Source organism: Thamnophis sirtalis, unplaced genomic scaffold (assembly GCF_051295495.1).
Source record: "Thamnophis sirtalis isolate CommonGarterSnake01/CBP01778 unplaced genomic scaffold, rThaSir2_p1.2 scaffold_1, whole genome shotgun sequence".
NCBI lineage: Eukaryota > Metazoa > Chordata > Lepidosauria > Squamata > Natricidae > Thamnophis > Thamnophis sirtalis.
Window position 1 is genome coordinate 73,497,797 of NW_028261381.1, and position 18,182 is coordinate 73,515,978.

General features: G+C 43.7%; 1 protein-coding gene across 6 annotated transcripts in view; it reads right to left on the reverse strand.

Annotated features, from left to right (window-relative positions):
• The window catches only part of LOC106546498 (interferon regulatory factor 3), a 30,593-nt gene continuing 12,411 nt past the window's right edge, over nucleotides 1–18,182 (reverse strand). Inside the window, exons 6-12 of one of the 6 annotated variants that reach the window (XM_087716148.1) lie at nucleotides 18,093–18,177; nucleotides 11,633–11,779; nucleotides 10,725–10,958; nucleotides 9,358–9,570; nucleotides 8,555–8,932; nucleotides 6,720–6,838; nucleotides 1–4,795 (exon numbers count right to left, since the gene is read on the reverse strand). In XM_087716148.1, the coding sequence (XP_087572274.1) occupies nucleotides 4,637–4,795; nucleotides 6,720–6,838; nucleotides 8,555–8,932; nucleotides 9,358–9,570; nucleotides 10,725–10,958; nucleotides 11,633–11,779; nucleotides 18,093–18,177 (1,335 nt within the window). In that variant the 3' untranslated portion in view covers nucleotides 1–4,636. Of the gene's footprint in view, nucleotides 4,796–6,143; nucleotides 6,839–8,554; nucleotides 8,933–9,357; nucleotides 9,571–10,724; nucleotides 10,959–11,632; nucleotides 11,789–18,092; nucleotides 18,178–18,182 lie in introns of those variants that run through there. The other 5 variants (XM_087716134.1, XM_087716132.1, XR_015696743.1 and 2 more) reach the window with 5 other exon arrangements.

The following is an 18,182-nucleotide window of genomic DNA, read 5'->3' on the forward strand; positions in this document are numbered from 1 at the left end:
TTTAATGCAATGTCAATTTATTTCCGTACGGTATTATTGACAGAAGTTGTACTTTAACGAGCTTACACAAGTTACAGAAAGACTTGATTTCTCATTACAAGTTCTCATTACTTTTCACATTTTATGAAATAAATATTTCTGTGGGAAACCCAAACAAAAAATATTAAGACTTAATATTAAATTTCAACGTTACAACATGCAGGTAGTCCTCTACTTACGACCACAATCGAACCCAAAATTTTTGTCGTTCGTTCGTTAAGTGAATTTTGCTCCAATTTACGATCTTTCTAGCTACAGTCCTTAAGCGAATCATTGCAGTTGTTAAATTTGTAACATGGTTGTTCAGCGAATCTGACATCCCTGTTGACTTTGCTCGTCAGAAAGTTGCAAACGGGGATCACATGACCCCAGGACACTGCAACCGTCATAAATCTGAACCGGTTGCCAAGCATCTGAATTTTGATCACATGACCACAGGGATGCTTCAACAGTTGTAAGTGTGAAAGATGGTCACGTTACTTTTTTCAGTGCCGTTGTAACTTTGAATGGGCATTAAACGAAATGCAGTAAGTCGAGAACTACCTTTAATTCAGTTCAGTACAAGTAAGATTTTCAGGCATTCATAGTCCAAACATATTCTTGAGATCCAAAAGCACAGTAAGTGGCTTCATGTCTAGAAATAGTGACTAACAGAAGAAAAAAAAAATTGGGGGGGGAAATGTACAATAAAACTCACAGCCATTACAAAAGTCAAACTGTGAAACCAATAAAGGATTCAAAGCAGCTTCCCTAGAAGTCCGATCAGTGTATCACAATGTAGGTATTTTGTCTGAGTGAGCCAATCTTCTTTTATAGATAATCAGTTGGAGTTAATGGAGCAAGGCTAGGTCAGGTTTGCTGAAGATTAGCCTTTGGGAGCCCTGCAACTATTGCAAGCGTTCCCAGGAGTCTTAAGACAATCAATTTTGATTATGGTCACAGACTGGCATTAAAAACAACAATAATAAATAAATATAAATGGCAGACAAAATAATATATTACGATTGGAGGTGGATTATGAGTGGGCAAGTTAAAGTCTGCCTAATTTTGCATACAGTGTAACACAATTTGGCCACAGAGAAGCTACTTCATAAGGCTTTGATAATAGTAGTTGTACATAGAAGATATGAGTAGTTCCTGGATATTTTATTACAAGAGGTGTTATAAACACAGCCCTAGACACCTTGGCGGAATGAGGGATAACGGGAGCTAAACTTCAGCTATAACCAGACCCAGGTCCCCACTACCCTGCTTTAAAGTATTATTATCTAGCAAACAGTAGAAAATAAACTTCCAATACTCGTACACCAGAGTTCCCCAAATTTTCTGGCTCTGTGGGCCTTTGGGTGGGAGGCACCGGAGAGGCTGGCAAGTGTGCATTTGCAGCTTCATTTGTGCAAGTGCTTGCATGCCATTTATGCAAATGGAGCGCGTGTGCACACACTCGCTCATTGCTCGTGCTGCTTCCGTGGCCTGGTTCCAATTGGCACATGGCACAATAGTGGGCCGTGTGGCCCATGGGTTTTACAATATCAGTTTAACAAGCCTCCACTTAAAATGGACTTTAGATGCAACAGACAATACTGGGGACTAGAGTTCATCTTCCTGCAATGCAGGGCTGGGCAATTAATTTTCCCAAGGGGCCACATAAGAACCTGGGACTGTGGTGGAGGGCTGCTTCCACCACTGCGACCCCCTGTCCTGTGTCCCCTGCTGCTGCTGCTGCCCCTCGCCCCCCTCCCAATCATTCAGCAACTGGAAAATATACTCTATGCTTATAGCTCTTCGTGGCCTGAAAGCACTGATTTAAAAAAAAAAACCGAACATTTAAGCTTCTGTTTTCTTAAACAAGGAAAACTGTACCAAAGCTGAATGCAATCTGACTTGTAGGTCTCTTACTAAAAAGGGCAGGTTTTGCTTTTGAGACAGACTACCCTTACTTAACTGACCATCCACTACCATCAACCCCATCCTGGCTCTTTCCAGCCTTGGATCTTGGAAGGATAAGAGATATTTACAAGTTTCTTCATTTCCTCTGACCTGCTTGCATATGGACATGATGCTGCTTCTGATGGTTTAAATACAGGTAGTCCTTGACTTATGACAATCAAACCCAACATTTCTACTGCTAAGCAAGGGAGTTAAGTGCGCCCCATTTTACGATCTTTTTTTGCCAGTTATTAAGCGAATTGTGTGGTCCTTATGAGAATCTGGCTTCCCCCATTGACTTTGCTTGTCGGAAGCCATCTAGGAAGGTTACAAATGGGGATCATGTTACTCTGGGACAGTGAGACTGTCATAAATACATACCAGTTGCCAAGTGCCTGAATTTTGATTGCATGGTCATGGGGATGCTGCAATAGTTGCAAGTGTGAAAAACGGTCATAAGGTCACTTTTTTCAGTGCCATTGTAACTTAAAACGGTCACTAAACAAATGGTTGTAAGTCAAGGACTACCTGTATTAGATCCCCTCCTCTTAAATTACCCAATTTGTAGCCAATCATGCTAAGCAGAGAAAGAAAGGCATTGGGTTATCATCTGAGCAATGAAACCAGGTGGGATTTGGTCCTGGGATGTCCAACCATCCATCTGCCTGAGGAACAGAGACTGTTGGCAAATGGATTTCAATTCTCCTCTGCAGCCTTCCTCCATGCCTGCCTGCCTACCTGCCTGAACAGATTTGGGTGACATGCATGGAGCTGTTGAAAGAGAAGAGAAAAGAGATGGGTGCAGTGTGCAACAGAGGATGTATTTTGGTATTCATTCACCATTGCATCACTATAAAACAAACAAAAACTCCAATTTCTTATGCACTGGGAATTCTTCCAGAACCGCATCATATATATATATATATTACAAAAATGCACCATGGTTTCAATTCTACACATAGTAAATACTAAATAGCATTAACAAATTCTAATACGTATAAAGTAATTCAGCAGTGGTACAAAATAAGAAATCTTAATATTTCATACTCTTATTATCTTCATAGGTTTTTGCTAAATGTTTCTTGGAATTTTGTGGATAGTATGCCTGTAACTACTTGTTACGTTAATAATTGTTTATCTTGTTCTACTCCAGCTGCAGGTGAAGGCAAACGTGGTCACCCTTACCCACCAAGTTCATTTCTATTAATGGGGTGCATATATGGTACTTGATTTCACACAGAGAAGTTGCTTTGAAATTATTCAAGGCACATTTAATTGTCCCATGCAGTGAAGCACCAGGGGGCAAGTATCCCTCGGTGAATCACTCCACCACCATTTCTCCAGAACCAGTCCGAACCGGCTGAATACCACCTCTGAACTGGGGATAGGCAGCCTACTAGCTAGATATAATCCACTAGTCTGATTGTCCCCTGTCCCCTCCAAAACTCTGCAAGCAAAATGCAATTTTTCTCCTCTACCTTTTTTGTGGGGGTGTTGAACATGAATTAGGCTAGAGAACAGGGTCCTGTACGGATGGGAATGATCTTGGGAGTGATTTTGGGAATTATCTTGGGAGATAAGGCACAGAGACACATCCCAAGGGAACGATCAGAATCCACCTAGGAATGTCACAGGGCAGCCTCAGAAGAGAGCCCGTTTCTTGGGCTCTAAAAAAGATAGGAAAGAAATGTAATTTCAGAGTTGCGAAATTCTATTAATGTAGCTTTGCAATGAAGTAGAATAAGTTCACTGGGTCACCCTAGAGGTGCTTTTTTTTAAGAGGCAACTGGATTTTCTGGTTTTTCTTTGAAGATGTTTCAATTCTCATCCAACTTTGAGAAGCAAAACATCTTCAAAGAAAAAACAGAAAGTCCAGTTGCCTCTTGAAAAAGCACCTCTTGGGCAACCATGACCTGGATGACTGAGAATTTCCATAGACATACAGCTCATCTTTCCTATCTGATCTATCTTGAAAGGCTGACTTCAATCTTGCAAGTCTGAAATTAAATCTCTCTCCCATCTCCTTTCCAGCCGACTAGGGACGTTTTCTTTTTTCTTTTCAAATATTTACAAACTTCAACATCTGTGTGGACAATAAACTCCATTCTTACAGAGGAACAGAAGTCCTTTGTAAGTTTGTCCCTTTCTTTTTAGGACCGAAAATACAAAACCTTGCTTCTAACACTGTCCCATAGCATTTGAGAATAGTCTTGTTTGGAGAAACATGGAAGTTTCTGCTGAGTTTCAGGTTAGAATGTATATTTAATGTCTTTTCACTTACAAAACATAGGAAGTAAAAAGTGCATTCCAAAAACTAAATTCATTCCCGTAGCATCTGGAAATTCTTATCACATAAAAATATGTTCTTGACAAGAATTTCCTCAACTTTGTACCACGATTATTACTGCAAAGAAGAATCCTTGTCATAATGCCCCATAGCAAGATATATATTCCAATAAGTTCTTGGAAAGAATTTCACAGGGCAGAGTATCTGTATCCCCGGGGTGTGATTATCTCAATAAATAATAGTCCAATTAGAAGATCATCTGCCCTAATAACAAGGCTGAGATGCAATCTAGAGATTGTAGTACTTTGGCCTGTGAAACAAATGGAGAGAACCAGCCTCACCCTCTGCAAAACCTATTAATTGGCACATAAAACAAAACACTCAATACGCTGTCTCAGTCTGCATGAATATAGTAGAAAGCTGTTCTATCATATCAAAAAGGCTGTTGGAGATTTGGAGGCTCAGACTTTCGCTGTTCAGGGATGAGCAGCCTTCCCTCTGCACGAATTCATGCGAATTTTTACAAAAATTTGGAACCAGCTGTAAGATACACAGAAGACAATAAACATTATTAGCTTGTGCAAAGATACATTTCACTAAAAAAAAAAGGTGATTAGGGATGAGACTGACTCTCTAATTTAGGAGAATTGCAAAAAGCAAACAAATGGTTTCACACTGACTGAGGCTTTCTTGCTTAGAAATGGGAGAGCTCAGGAAAAAAAAGATCAGTTTTCCCAATTAGCAACAGATTAACGTTAGATATTCTGGGATTAAGGCGAAAGAGTGGAGAGTCCAAGAATGCAAGACAACAGCTTACATGCTCCAGAATGAATGACTACATAAATACAGTTGAATAATCTCTACTACCACAAAGGACAAATACAGAAATGAGTGATGCACAACTAAACAAAAAAATGCTCATCAGCAAGTGTGATTGGAAGAACAGGGAAGGTAGCCTTACTTGGTTGTATCTCCCACTCACTCCGGCAGCCAGACCTAAATGTTCTTAGCTAGTCCTGTAAGGTGGTGGGAATTAAGAAAGAGACCAAGGACCATATTCCTGCTCTGCAAATGCCACAATATTGATGAAGATGCTCACGGTGGCTTATTGCTGTGAAGGGGCAGAAATATCCACAGGGTAGCAGCAGCTGCGACCTTCCAGCATGGGCTAAACAAGCAGGCATCCACCTAGTGATTGAGACCTTGCAGAGGCAGAACTTTGTGGAAAGGGAATAAAGGGATTAAAAGAGACTAGCCTTATTTTCCTAAGCAGAATCCGGTGGCTTTAGGGAAAGCCAGGTTATATGTAACTGGTATTGCTGTAACAACGAAACATATACTACTAAAGGGAAGATTTCAAAGGGCTTCCTATTCAGAGAGACTTTGCTCCTGTGGATCCAGGAGGAAGAAAACTCGCACCCATCTCATAAGGTGCCCTATGATGCCCCAAGACACTCTTTAATTGCTCTAATCATTTCCAAATACTAGGGCTACACAAATACATTTTATATTTATTATCGTTTAAAGGATGCTAACCCTACACTCACTGATTGGGCGGCAAAATATTTTCACCATGTTATACACCTATGCAAAAATTTTAAATAGATATGCTGTTTATTGCCCTATTAATATTTTTTCTCTTCCCCAATAACTCATTGCTGTTTTAAGCAATTTCTCTTTGGATGGCACTCTTTTATGGTAAAGGCTGGTCAAAGATTGTAATAAAGATAAACAACCTGTACAAAATATTGACAGAGATATGAAATATTTACAGGGCGCTTAATGAATATTTCCCTATTAAATAAACCTGCCCGTGATCAATATTATAGAAAGCCCCCTCTTCCCCCCAGGGAACAATCTGGTATGCACTGAATGGAAGGGTCAAAGGGGTGGCACCCCAAGATTTTTAGGAAAAAAAACAGGAACAGGAAAGAAGAAAGAGTGAGGTTTGATGTAGGTAAATTGAGTGTCTCCTGAAACCTGAAAATATAGACAACCTCACATTTTAATATGTTGGGTTTCTGAACTGAATCCCTCATGGCAAGATTTCCCTTCTTTACCTGGTATACCTTCTGCCCCCGGAGCAATCTTGCAAATCCAACTGGAAGGTGACTGTGCCATACTCTATAGTCTGTAATGCTTGATGTTCAAAATCCAGACATGCAGCTGTAGCAAGCTCAGATCTGAATGAAGCTGGACTTTCTGGCTGAAGAAATCTGGTCTGGAGGGGACTGTATTTGTGATCTTGCACCCTCCAAAGCAGCTTTTGGAGACAGAGTCTCAAACACTGCAAAGTTTTAGTTCTTAGGGCTCATCCACACAACCACTTGGCTAAGCTTTCCTTCCATCCAGGCATCAAGAGGAAATCATGCTGGGGTGGCAACAGACTGAGGTCCACTACTGTGATCCCTTTGAAATCACCTTGAACAATCTTCAGTAAGTTTCCTGACACCGATATCCTTACCTTCACCAAGATCAGCTTGGACTCCTTGGGTTTGGAAGCAGTAAACCGCTGTCCAAAGCACAGATAAATGGTATAGTCAGGAGACGAGCGTCTTTGACCATCACGGAACTCAACCAGTTCTATTAAAGAGAAAAATCCAGGATTCATAGCTATTTAAACCAATATATGGATTGATAAACAGAAAAACAGGGCAAATAAATACAATAAAATCTAAGGTTATTTTGCGTCAGTAAGAAGAAACCTAGAATCGATTGATCATCAATAACCCATTAACCAAGCCTTCCAGAATGTGATAACAGGTTATTGGGACCTTCTGACCTCTCAAGATGCCACTATAAAATCTTCTGGCCCAATCCATATTTCAAGCATTTCTCCCAGATACAAACATATTTTAGCTGAGCAGGAAAGAATGCAAGGAAACAATTTCCCCATATAATACCTCTATACCAAAGGATAATAGCTATGCAAATATCAATTTAATATTTCAATCTGGCATCATTTAAGTCAAAACCAGCCAATTCATTATAGTTTAGCATGTTGTACGATGCCAGATTCTATTTATTTACAAAGCCTAAAAGACGTTCCATTTTTCTTGAACTATAAGATGGTAACTAGGGCCAGATCAAGTACATTTCATATAAAATGTTGCATTCAATTGCTGTCATTTACAAATTAGGCGTGAAAAAAATCCCTGAACGAAATCCTGGAGAGGATTTGCCAAACTACGTTGAGTAGACTTGCATAGCTGCACTTTTGCCTCCCCTGCCTGAGTTCAGCTGTATCATGATCACTGGAGTAAAGCTTCTTCCAACCATCTCTCCTGCTGCTATTATAACTGCTACAGACCTTGCCTGAAAACGTGACCCGTCAAAACCGCGCTCGACTAAGCCGCGCCCGATTAAACCGCGTTGCTGACGTCATCAACAGGGCGACAACAGCCAGGGCGGAGAAAGAAGAGCGCTTTAAATAGCGCTTTGAAAGCAAGCCGATTCAACTTAAGGTAAGGGTTAGGTTTAGGGTTAGGGTTAGGTTAAGGGTTAGGATTAGGTTTAGGGTTAGGTTAAGGGTTAGGTTTAGGTTTAGGTTTAGGGGGGTTAGGTTTAGGGGTTAATTTTAGGTTTAGGGTTCTGTCTGCACGCTGTTGTCACCCTGTTGATGACATCAGCTACACGGTTTAGTCGGACGCGGTTTAGTTGAGCGCGGTTTTGTGGTGGAACCCCATGAAAATGCCAGCCAGTGCAGTCTTTGAGAAGAAGCTGTTTGGCACCTTGGCTTCTATCCTTAGAGATCTTCACTGAGTCTTCCAAGACAACAGTTTTTAAAGAGATAAAACAGTGACAGCGTAGCTGTAACAGTATTAAACAAAAGATGGCAGGGAAAGATTTTACAATTAGTCCTCGATTTAGAAGCACAAACGGGGCTGGAATTTCTGTCACTAAGCAACCCGATTGTTAACCGAGTGATTTTGCAATCTTTTTTGCTGCAATCACTAGGCAAATGTAACATCCCCCTTTAATTTGGAACCCCCCAGGGAAAGTCACCAATAGCAATCACCTGACCCCAGGATGCTGCAACTGTCAGTTGCCAAGCGCCCAAATTTTGATCATGGGACATGGGGATGCTGCAGTCATAAATTCAAGGACCAGCTGTAAGGTAATTTTTTCAGTGCCACTGTAACTTCCAACAGTCATTAAACAAATGGCTGTAAGAGGGGACTGCCTGCAATTAGCTTCCTTTTAATTATTTCAACCCGGATGTCACAGCACCTGATCTGAACACTCAAGACTGCACAGAATCAATGAATAAAACTCTTTGCCTCATTTCTAGATCCTCACCTTGATAGAACTGTTCATAGTTGAAGATTTCAGTTTCAACATTCCTTGGCAGTAATTTACATGGAGGGTCCTGAGAACGATTGTCCAGCTCCTTGGAGAATGCATGGAAGACCTTACACATTCCAAGTCGCTTGGCCCAGATCCTCCCGTTTTTCTGATATAATAATAAACGTGCAGTCTCTAAGACAAACAAGGTCTTTTCAACTCGCTTCTGATCCGTCAGCATGTCTGGATTTGGAAACTGTATGACCTGTGCACTGTGTGATTGGTGGCAGTTCTCCTGGTTGTAGGTGAGCAGGCAGCTATTTACTTCTGCTTCGTCACGCACTATCTTGTTGTGATAGTAGATAGACACTTTTATGTTAAATGCAGCAGTTTCTGCAAAACACAAGAGTACACAGTGTAGTGAAAGCCGACTCAGTATCCTTTTGTCTGCAAAGTCTTGCATAATGACTAAGCATTAGCAGAAAACAAAGAAGACAGAAAAAGGAGTCTGAGAAGGAACTACTCCCTACTTTCCAAATAAAAGGTATATTTTTTGTTAGCTATTGCTGCTCAGATATTTTTATTCGTTGCCTTCGTGAGCTCACAGAAAATTCTTTTACTGGCCTAGAAAGGAATCCCCAACCCCCAGTCCCTAGATCTGTACCAGTCCGTGGCATGCCAAAAACCTGGCCTTGCAAACAAGCAAAGCCCCATCCACGAATGTAGGCAGCACACAAAACCACGCCCCCTCCAGTCTATGTAAAAGCCTCTCTCCATGGAACTGGTCCCTGGTGCCCAAAAGGTTGGGGGCCACTGACCTAGAGGGTCCTGAGAAGGAACATTATTGATAGTTGGTTCATCTGTTGGGAGAGTAGCTGAAGGTACAAATGTACTCTGTTCCATCATAACTTCCGGGTTTGCTGTAAGCGGATAGTCATTCCTCATTTCATTATTTCTCATTCCATTATCCCGAGGGTCTTCACTCAGATAAATGTTATCAACGAAACAGCTAGTATTGCAGATAGCTTCTTCTAAGACGGAGGAGAAAGAACAATTCTCAAATCAAAAGTCACAAGCATTATATTTTGGCCATTGAGTCACTTTTACGTGTGTCTACTTCTTGCTCAATGAACACAAAAACCTTTATTTTATTGGGGGAATACGAGGGAGGCATGTCACGATCAGAGAGAGTTTGGGGGAAAGGAAGCTAAACAATGGAGGCATTGGCTAGAAATTAAAAGCCCTACAATGGCAACATGGGTTAGATAGTTTTAGCAGCTGATGCATATGGACTGTGTACTGTTCATTTTTATCCAGTACAATGCTGGCTGATAAACCTAAGATGGATTATGCAAGTGAATTCATTTAGAATCTATGAACCATTGGGCAAGACTGGGAGAAATATTTGAAGTACAACTGGTATAATGTAAACAGATCCATAGTGGTCAATAAGTAAGAAGAGGAGGGGTTGGGCAAATACACACGTTATGAACACATATATGTTAGGAATATATGATATTGTACACAGATTTGCTTATTTACAATGATTTTGGAAATAAATGCAAATGTTTGGTAGTTTTATCTTTGACCATATATCAAGCTATCAAGGTGGGGAAATGCCTGCTAAGAATTCAAAGAGGTTATGAAGCTGGTGAAAAGTGAAATGACTTGTAAAATCCTTATAAGGCTTGGTTTAGCCAAACCACTTATTTCAGTCTTAATGAATAAAATAAGAGGAAAGTGAGGAAAATTGTGTAATATTGCCTTATCCCTATCACATTTTGAACACATTTCTCTGTGTCTCCAGTGACAACAGCCATTCTCTGCACTGCCTTATTGAACAACTCACTAACAATGTTCCTCTGCCCTTTGTTTGTATTTTCTCTTACTAGTTTCCTAAGAGGGATAGGTTTCCTCTCCAAGTATGAAATGTTTAATTGGGAGTCAGGAGACAGCCAATTAAGCTCTCACTTTCTGTTCAACAAGCAATTAGCCTGGATTTTTTCAGTCCTCTCCCACATTTAATAAGTTTGCAAAGTCTGGGCAAATGGAACTAGGAAGAGAGGGGCTATCTTTTGTTAGTGTCAATAGGAATTTAAGCCACTGCAGTGATGCAATTTAAGGAACGTTTTGGCCTCCATTTGGGCCGAATTCACCCACGTATGCTGCAGAATACTTTACTCACCTAACTGATTAAATTGATTTGCACCAGGAAAATTTTGTTGCACATGTGAAAAAGCAATGGTTGACTGGGAAATCTCTTTTGTTGGATTTGCAGGTGGCCAGTGGGGTCCTTCTTGGTAACAGTCACTTGCCACAGGTTCAACTGCTACTCCATTCCCTATGGGTGAGCAGCCATTTTGGGTGACCTGAGGGGCTTCACAGGAACTTCTTTGCTCATACGTAATAGCATTTCCTGCTGTACTTAGAAAAATAAAACAAGGTAATTAGCAGAAAGAACCTACAGCCTTTATAAGATAGGAAAAAAGATGATTAAAAAAGTTTTGTAGGTAGCCCCTCTTAATATATATTCTCCAGCCATTGGTCTTCTCCATAGGACTCCCTTTGTTTCTTTTGGATACAAACCTGGCATAAAGGCATTACATGCCTAATTTAATGGAGTCAAAAAGACAGCCCAGAAATCAAGAGTTTAAAAGATAGGCCCGAGAAACATTTCAGTGAGTGAGCAAACAGAAATTATTAAAGAACATGGGAGAGTTTACAACTCAAGAAAAAATACTTAATATGATACAAGTCTTCGACATCTGAAGATTAACATCTGGAAGAGGCAGGATTTATTTTCTGTTATTCCAGAGTACTAGACTGACTAGAAGTTTTGACTAGAACTAACAAGTAAAATTAGAAGAAACATGGTTAAAGTTAGACTATTAGGAGGAATTTCCTAATTGAACTATCAGCCACTAGAATAGGTTGCTACATGACTGGATGAGTTCTCCTTCATGATAGGTCTTCATCCAGAGGCTGGAGAGACACCTGTCAGAGATACTTTACTGCATCCGGTACTAAGAAGGGAGATCCCTTCCACTTCCATAATTTTGTGATTCATTGTTTAAAGCCCATGTTTAGACTTACCTATAAGATTATTGGAATCTGTAATTACTGTTGGGGCCCTTGAGACATGTTGCATTTCAGTCAGATTTAGTTGGGACTGCTGAATAATCCAATGGAGTGTGTCATCATTGGTTTGGTAAAAATTGTCTGCTGCATTCTCATTTGGCACTGCAGAACCTACACACACATTAATATCCATCATTAAGATTTTTGCAATGGCATGTATGGGATAAACTCACTTTATCAACATTAAATGTAAAACTCAGCATCAATTATGCACAAATACTTGGGGAATCTCTGCAATCTACACCATTTGGATTGCAATGGTTGTTGTGTTTTCCAATCATTTTTTTATTTTTTATATTCTTTATACATATCAATGCATGAATGGTGTGGTAGGGTAACATACATTTCATTACACATACATAGACTTATTATTCCTAAATATTACATTTCATTTCCATTGTTTCATATTATTTATACATCTCTTTTATTAACACCTTTCCTTTCTGAACCATCTTTCTGTCCTTTTGTATCTCTTAACATATTAATATATAATTATTATTCCCCCCCACTATTTTCTATCACTATTTTAACTCCCCCCTTTCATATTGCTATAATATTCAAAGACGTATTTTCCATCTATTTTGTTGTTCATATTTCCATAGTTGAGTTAAAGTTCCATCCTTCATTCTTCCATTTTTCAATATCTCCTTATACAGTTTTAGTATCAATCATAATCATTTGCGGCGGACATAGAGGCGGGCAAAAGAAAGCGAGCTGGCGGGCTGGTGCTTTCTTTCGCCCGCCTGTCAGAATTCAGGCGGGCGAAAGAAAGAAAGCACTTTATAGACAGTGGGATGTCGGGGGAGAAGACTGCCTCATTAGCCATAAACCTCACCGCATGTCACTGGTAGAGATACATTACTGGATATCATCAGCATAATATTTGCTTACTCCAAATAGAAGGACCACAGCCAGGTGTTTCATGTAGATTGTAGAAAGTCCAGTACGCAGGAAACAGGTGCAGTGACTGGATCGAGACGGTAGTTGTCACACCACTTGGCGAAAGTGGACCAGGTGGAATCATATATCCTGGTCGTTGATGGTCGTCTTGACGCCTGGATGGTACGCACAACCTCCTCTGACAGGTCTTCGCTCCTCAGGAGATCCCCCTCAAGTACCAGATGGCCAGCTGGAGCCACTGGGGGTCCGGGTGTACTATGGCCCCCTGGCTGAGGGAGACCTGGTCCCGAGGAATCCGCCATGGGGATGACATTGACAGGCTGATGAGGTCAGCATACCATGACCTGCGAGGCCAGTGGGGGGCTACGAGAAGGACCTCCGCCCTTTCCACGATGATCTTGCAGATTACCTGTGGTAGAAGCGGAAGCAGTGGGAAAGCGTACAGAAGATCCTGAGGCCATCTGCATTGAAGGGCGTCTGTCCCCTCCGCCCCTGGCAAGTGGAAGCGGGAGAAGAAGCACTGGAGCTGCGTGTTCTCTCGGCTGGTGAACAGGTCGATCACTGGGGTGCCGAATCTGTGAGACAACTGGGTGAACAGGGTCGGATCCAGACGCCACTCTGCACTGTGTATGGTGGTCCTGCTCAACTAGTCCGCCTGTGTATTGTCCACTCCCGAGATGTGGTTGGAGCGAATGGATGTTACGTGATGCTCCACCACCTTCCCAGGGCCTCCGCCTCCGCCATGAGCTTCCTGGACCTGGTGCCGCCCTGGCGATTTATATGGGCCTTGGTGGTCACATTGTCCGTCATCAGAAGGACGTATTGATGAAGAATGTTCCGATGAAAATGTTGCAGGGCGAGTCTGGCCACTCACAGATCTAAGAAGTTGATGTTGCAGGCTGCTTCGGCTGGAGACCACTTGCCTTGAGTTATGCGATGTCCCATGTGCGCCCCCCAACTGGCAAGGCTGACGTCTGTTGTGATGACTACTCTCGTGGGCTCCTTGTACAGGTGTCCCTTCAGTAGAGCCGCCGATTGCCACCATTTGAGAGACCACTTCACGGTCGGGGGAATCCGCATCCTCATGGATGAGTTGCTCCTGTTGGCTCTTTGATGGGGCAGGAGAAGCCACTGCAACTCTCTGGAGTGAAGTCATGCCCAGGGAACGACCAAGGTGCAGGAGATCATCTTCCCCAACAGTTGTGATAGGAGTAGCACGGAGAGCTGCCTCAACCCCAGAACTTTGCGGGTCAGGGATACTAAACTGTCTATCCTGTCCTGGGAAAGGAACCCTGCAAGCTGAGGTATGAGATGAATGACTCTTTTCCAGGTTCAGGGAGAACCCGTGACTCCCGAGGGAACTCATTGTAATGTGGAGGTCCCGCAAGGCCTGTTTCCTGGACGACGATTGGATGAGATTGTCATCCAGGTAACAATGAAGCCTTACGGGCCTGCGTCTGACTTGCGCTGCAACCACTGACAGAACTTTTGTGAAGGTTCTGGGTGCTGATGACAGGCTGAATGGAAGGGAATGTGTAGATAAGCCTCCTTCAAGTCGATGGATGTGAGGAGGTCCCCCTGGCGAATCCCCACTAGGATAGTCTGCAGGGATTGCATCTTGAACCTTTTGTATGCGATATGACGGTTGAGGTTCTTGAGATCCAAGATGGCTTTCCACCTCCCTGAGTTCTTGGGCACCAAGAAGAGAATGGAATAAAATTCCCTCCCTTCCTGGTTGGGTGGAACTTGTTCCACAGCATTGATCTCCAGGAGACGGTGAATTTCCTGGGTCATGAGTTCCCTCTTGAGAGGGCAAGAGGGGGTTGGACAGCGGATGAAGTTCCGAGGGGGTTGGGAGAGAAACTCCAAGGAAAGTCCCTCCCTGACCATCTGGAGGACCCAGGCGTCCTCCATGGTCAGTGCCCATTGGGGAGCGAACAGCTGGAGCCACCTCCCAATGGAAGGGGAGCGTTGATGGTCATTTGGACTTGCGGAAGGGCCTGTTGGAGGCCCTGCCGCAATTGTACCTGCGGTAGTTGAACTGCTGCCTACCCGTGTCCCGAAAGGTCTGCCTGTCCTGGAACCTATCTCCCAACTGACCAGTTGGTCTGTTCAAGGGAGCGGAAGAGGATCCTGCGGACTCACTGGAATGAAAGGACTGCCTCTTGAAATAGGGCGAGGATTTACGATCCTGTTTCTTGTTCAGGGTGGGCAGGATTTTTCGTTTATCTTTGGATTCAATCGAAGAGGTCTAAGACCTCCCCAAATAATTTGGACCCCTTAAACGGGGCAGACACCAATTTCCACTTGTTCTTCTGGGTCTGCCTGCCAGTGACAGAGCCAGACGAGACAATGGGAGGTCACGTTGGACGCTAATGCCCTAGAGGCGAATTTTGCCGCATTAAGGGAGGCATCAGCTGAATACTGGGATGCTCCAATAATCTTTGTTATGTCCTGGCGAAGACGAGTGTTTCCTGCCGGCAGTTTAGCTTGAAGCTCATGCAGCCAAATGACAGAGGCTCTGTTAAAGAATGACCCAGATGAAGACGCTTTAATGGCCCAGGCCGCCGCTTGATGAGTCTTGTGGTAGGCCTTCTCCGCTTTTTTGTCCTCTTCTTTGACGCCCTCCAACAAGTGAGCCGGAAGGACCAAATTAGAAGTGAGAACCGCTATAGGAGGGTCTACAGATGGCAGGACCAAGATGTTTTCCAGCGTGGGGTCAACTGAGTACAGTTTCTTGTCCTGCCACTGGGTGCAGCCCAGGAGCCAGGCTGGGCCCATTGACTTTGAATGACATCCATAAAGAGACCGGGGACCGGCACCAGTTCTTGCTGAGGTGCCTGAACATTAAACATGCTAGCATTGGGGTTAACCGGAGCGGAATCCGAGGTTCCCTGCATGGTCTTAGGTTTAGTACCCACTTGGGTGGTGTTCTTAGCCTTGTGCAAGACAGACTTAAATAGGCTAGGCATAAAAAGCCCCGAGAAGGCAGGAGCATCCGGAGGAAGGCCCTCGTCCTCGAGAGCTCCTGCTCCTCCTGATCTGGGTCCTCCAAAATGGAAGCCTCGCTTAGCGCCGAGGACTCCAGAGATGGGTGACGGACCCGCCTGGTGGTGGAGCCTCCTGCCTGGGCTGAGAGGAGCTGGTAGTGATGGGTGTTTGGTCACACCTCTGCATCCCCTGAACAATGCCCTGAGAGATGGCATGGGCGACCACCACCTGCCTGTGGGCAGATAACTCAGATTCCTGAGCTATGGCAGAGTCCGAACCAAAGAGGTCCCTGGAAGGAGGAGGAACATGCCAGGCAAGGATGGGATCAGCGAGCCTCCCGGGGTTAGGGCCTTCAGGGGCAGGCCCTGACTCAGAAACACACGAAAAGGCAGGAGAGCCCGGTTCAGCCAGAGACCTATCCGGGGAGAGGTCCTGGGAGTCCACTTCCTCATCAATTACAGACAGGTGATTACCCCTTGGGAGCGGTGGAATGACTGTCCCAACAGGAGGAGTAGGCTGAGGGCCTGGCATTGGGCCTTCTCTAATTGTTTGTCGAGAGCTCGCTGCCGCCTCTCTGCATCTCTATTTGCCGCCAAGGAAGGCACCTTATAGGGGTGGCTATCCTGACTGGCCACCCTGCCCTTTCTTACCCCCTTGCCCCTGCCTGCAGAGGTTCCCTTGTTGGGGCTTGAAAGGGGCCTGGTCTACCATCAGGGGAGTCAGATGGGCCAGGATGCTCCATGGCCTGAAGGCACAGACTTTAGACAAGAGGCCAATACAGGTGGAGGTCAGGAGATGAAGGAGACTCTGGTGGCTGGTGCTTGATCAGATGACACGCAGGTATTGTGGAAGCAGGAACAGTTGTGGAGAAAAAAATCCAGAGGAGTAAAACTGGGGCTCTGCAATGAGTCCAATGAATCCAGCCACTCGACAGGAGGTGAGAAGGTGGAAAAGCAGCCGAGGCTGCAACATCAGGCAGATAGATCAGGGAGAATCAGTGGATAAAAGGCAAAAAAACAACAACCAAAAAAAAAACGTTAAAAATCCTCCCTGTGCCGGTGTATGACCACCAGGTGGCCAAAACGCTAACACCGCTTGGGGAAACGCTGTGGGTGGAAGTGACCCAGCCAGAGAACCGACCAAGGCCAGCTAACCACCCTGCGGCTATCTGCAGAAGCGTGGCTGAGCGGGAACACCAATGGGAGAAAAAGGTGCAAATTTAGGCCCTCCCAATAGGCCCCCGCTCCAGTGCGAGGGAGAAGAAAGAGGTAAAGATGGTGGCCGCATGATTTAAAACGGTCGCACACCCCTCCGCGGCAGGCTGCGCCCTCCGAAGAGCGAGAAAATCGCAAAAATAACAAATTCAAGCTAAAAGGGGAACGCTGTCAGCCGCTCCTGCCGCGCTTTAAAGCAAATGCGGCAGCTCTTCGCTGCCATCCAAAGGAGGCGCAGTAAGCAGAATACCCCACCCACCACGCCTACCTCCGAGTCTCTAGGAGAATTCAAATGACGTGAAGCAAAAAGGGGAGACAATTAAACTGTTATGGGAAAGAACAAATTAAGGGAAAAGAAAGGGGAAAAAACTAGGAGGAGAGTCCAAGCCTAGATAAATTACGCTTAGCTCACAAATATAAGTTCTAAATGCGGAGACTGAGGAAAAATTCTGGCACCAAGTATCACCAGGAGGTATGGCCAAGGAAAAAGATTCCTCAGTCCCAGGGCAACCAGACTGATTTAACCCGTCGCTTGGACTCTACAAGCAGTGCACAGGAAAAGTAACAATGGTGCAGAATAATGCCTTCAATTCCCACACATTGCAAGGGTTCCAAAAGAACAAACACCATAATTCATGGTAATGAGTGCTTCTAAGAAAATAAATAGGACTAGGAGGGATTCACTCAGGCCATCCAGGTCCAAATGAAAATCATCCACCAGAGTGATCAGGGCAGTTTCAGTCCAACAACCCCAAATCTGAACTCTGACCAAAAAGGGGATTTTATCTAAATTTGCTCGTCCAAGATTACTTTGCAGCTGCATCTAAACCCTTTCTCAAAAACATTTGCTAACAAGTGATCCAACGGAGCCGGACCAATATAGCCGCTTCAGGAGTTATCAATAAAGTACATTGATCAGGTTCTCATCTTGGCCAAACAGTGCTCATCAGTAGGACAGTGGATTAAACCTAAGAAGTATACTACAAATTATAAAGTCCCCACTCCCTTTCATTTACACAGCAGTAATTCTGTCATGCAGCAATAGGCATTATGAGACATAAGTGGCAGCCCAAAATCCTAATTAAAAAAAAAACAGTGTAAGTTTTAATAATTAAAAAAATGGAATATGGTTTTACTATTTCATAGGCATAAAGTTGCCTGCAGCTGTGGTTCCAGTTGAAGCATGGTAGTGAAAATGGACACATTTATACTTGTCATTATGAAGCATGTTTCATCCCGGCCTAGTAAGACAACTGAAGCCTCAATCCCAGCCAACTCTTAGAGAAATAAATGCGCACCCACAACTTTACCTGCCATTCCATTTTCCAGTGTCAAAGTTTGAAAAGCAGCATCAATTTCCAGCTGTGAACCAGACGAAGCGCTTTGTTGCAAATACTGAG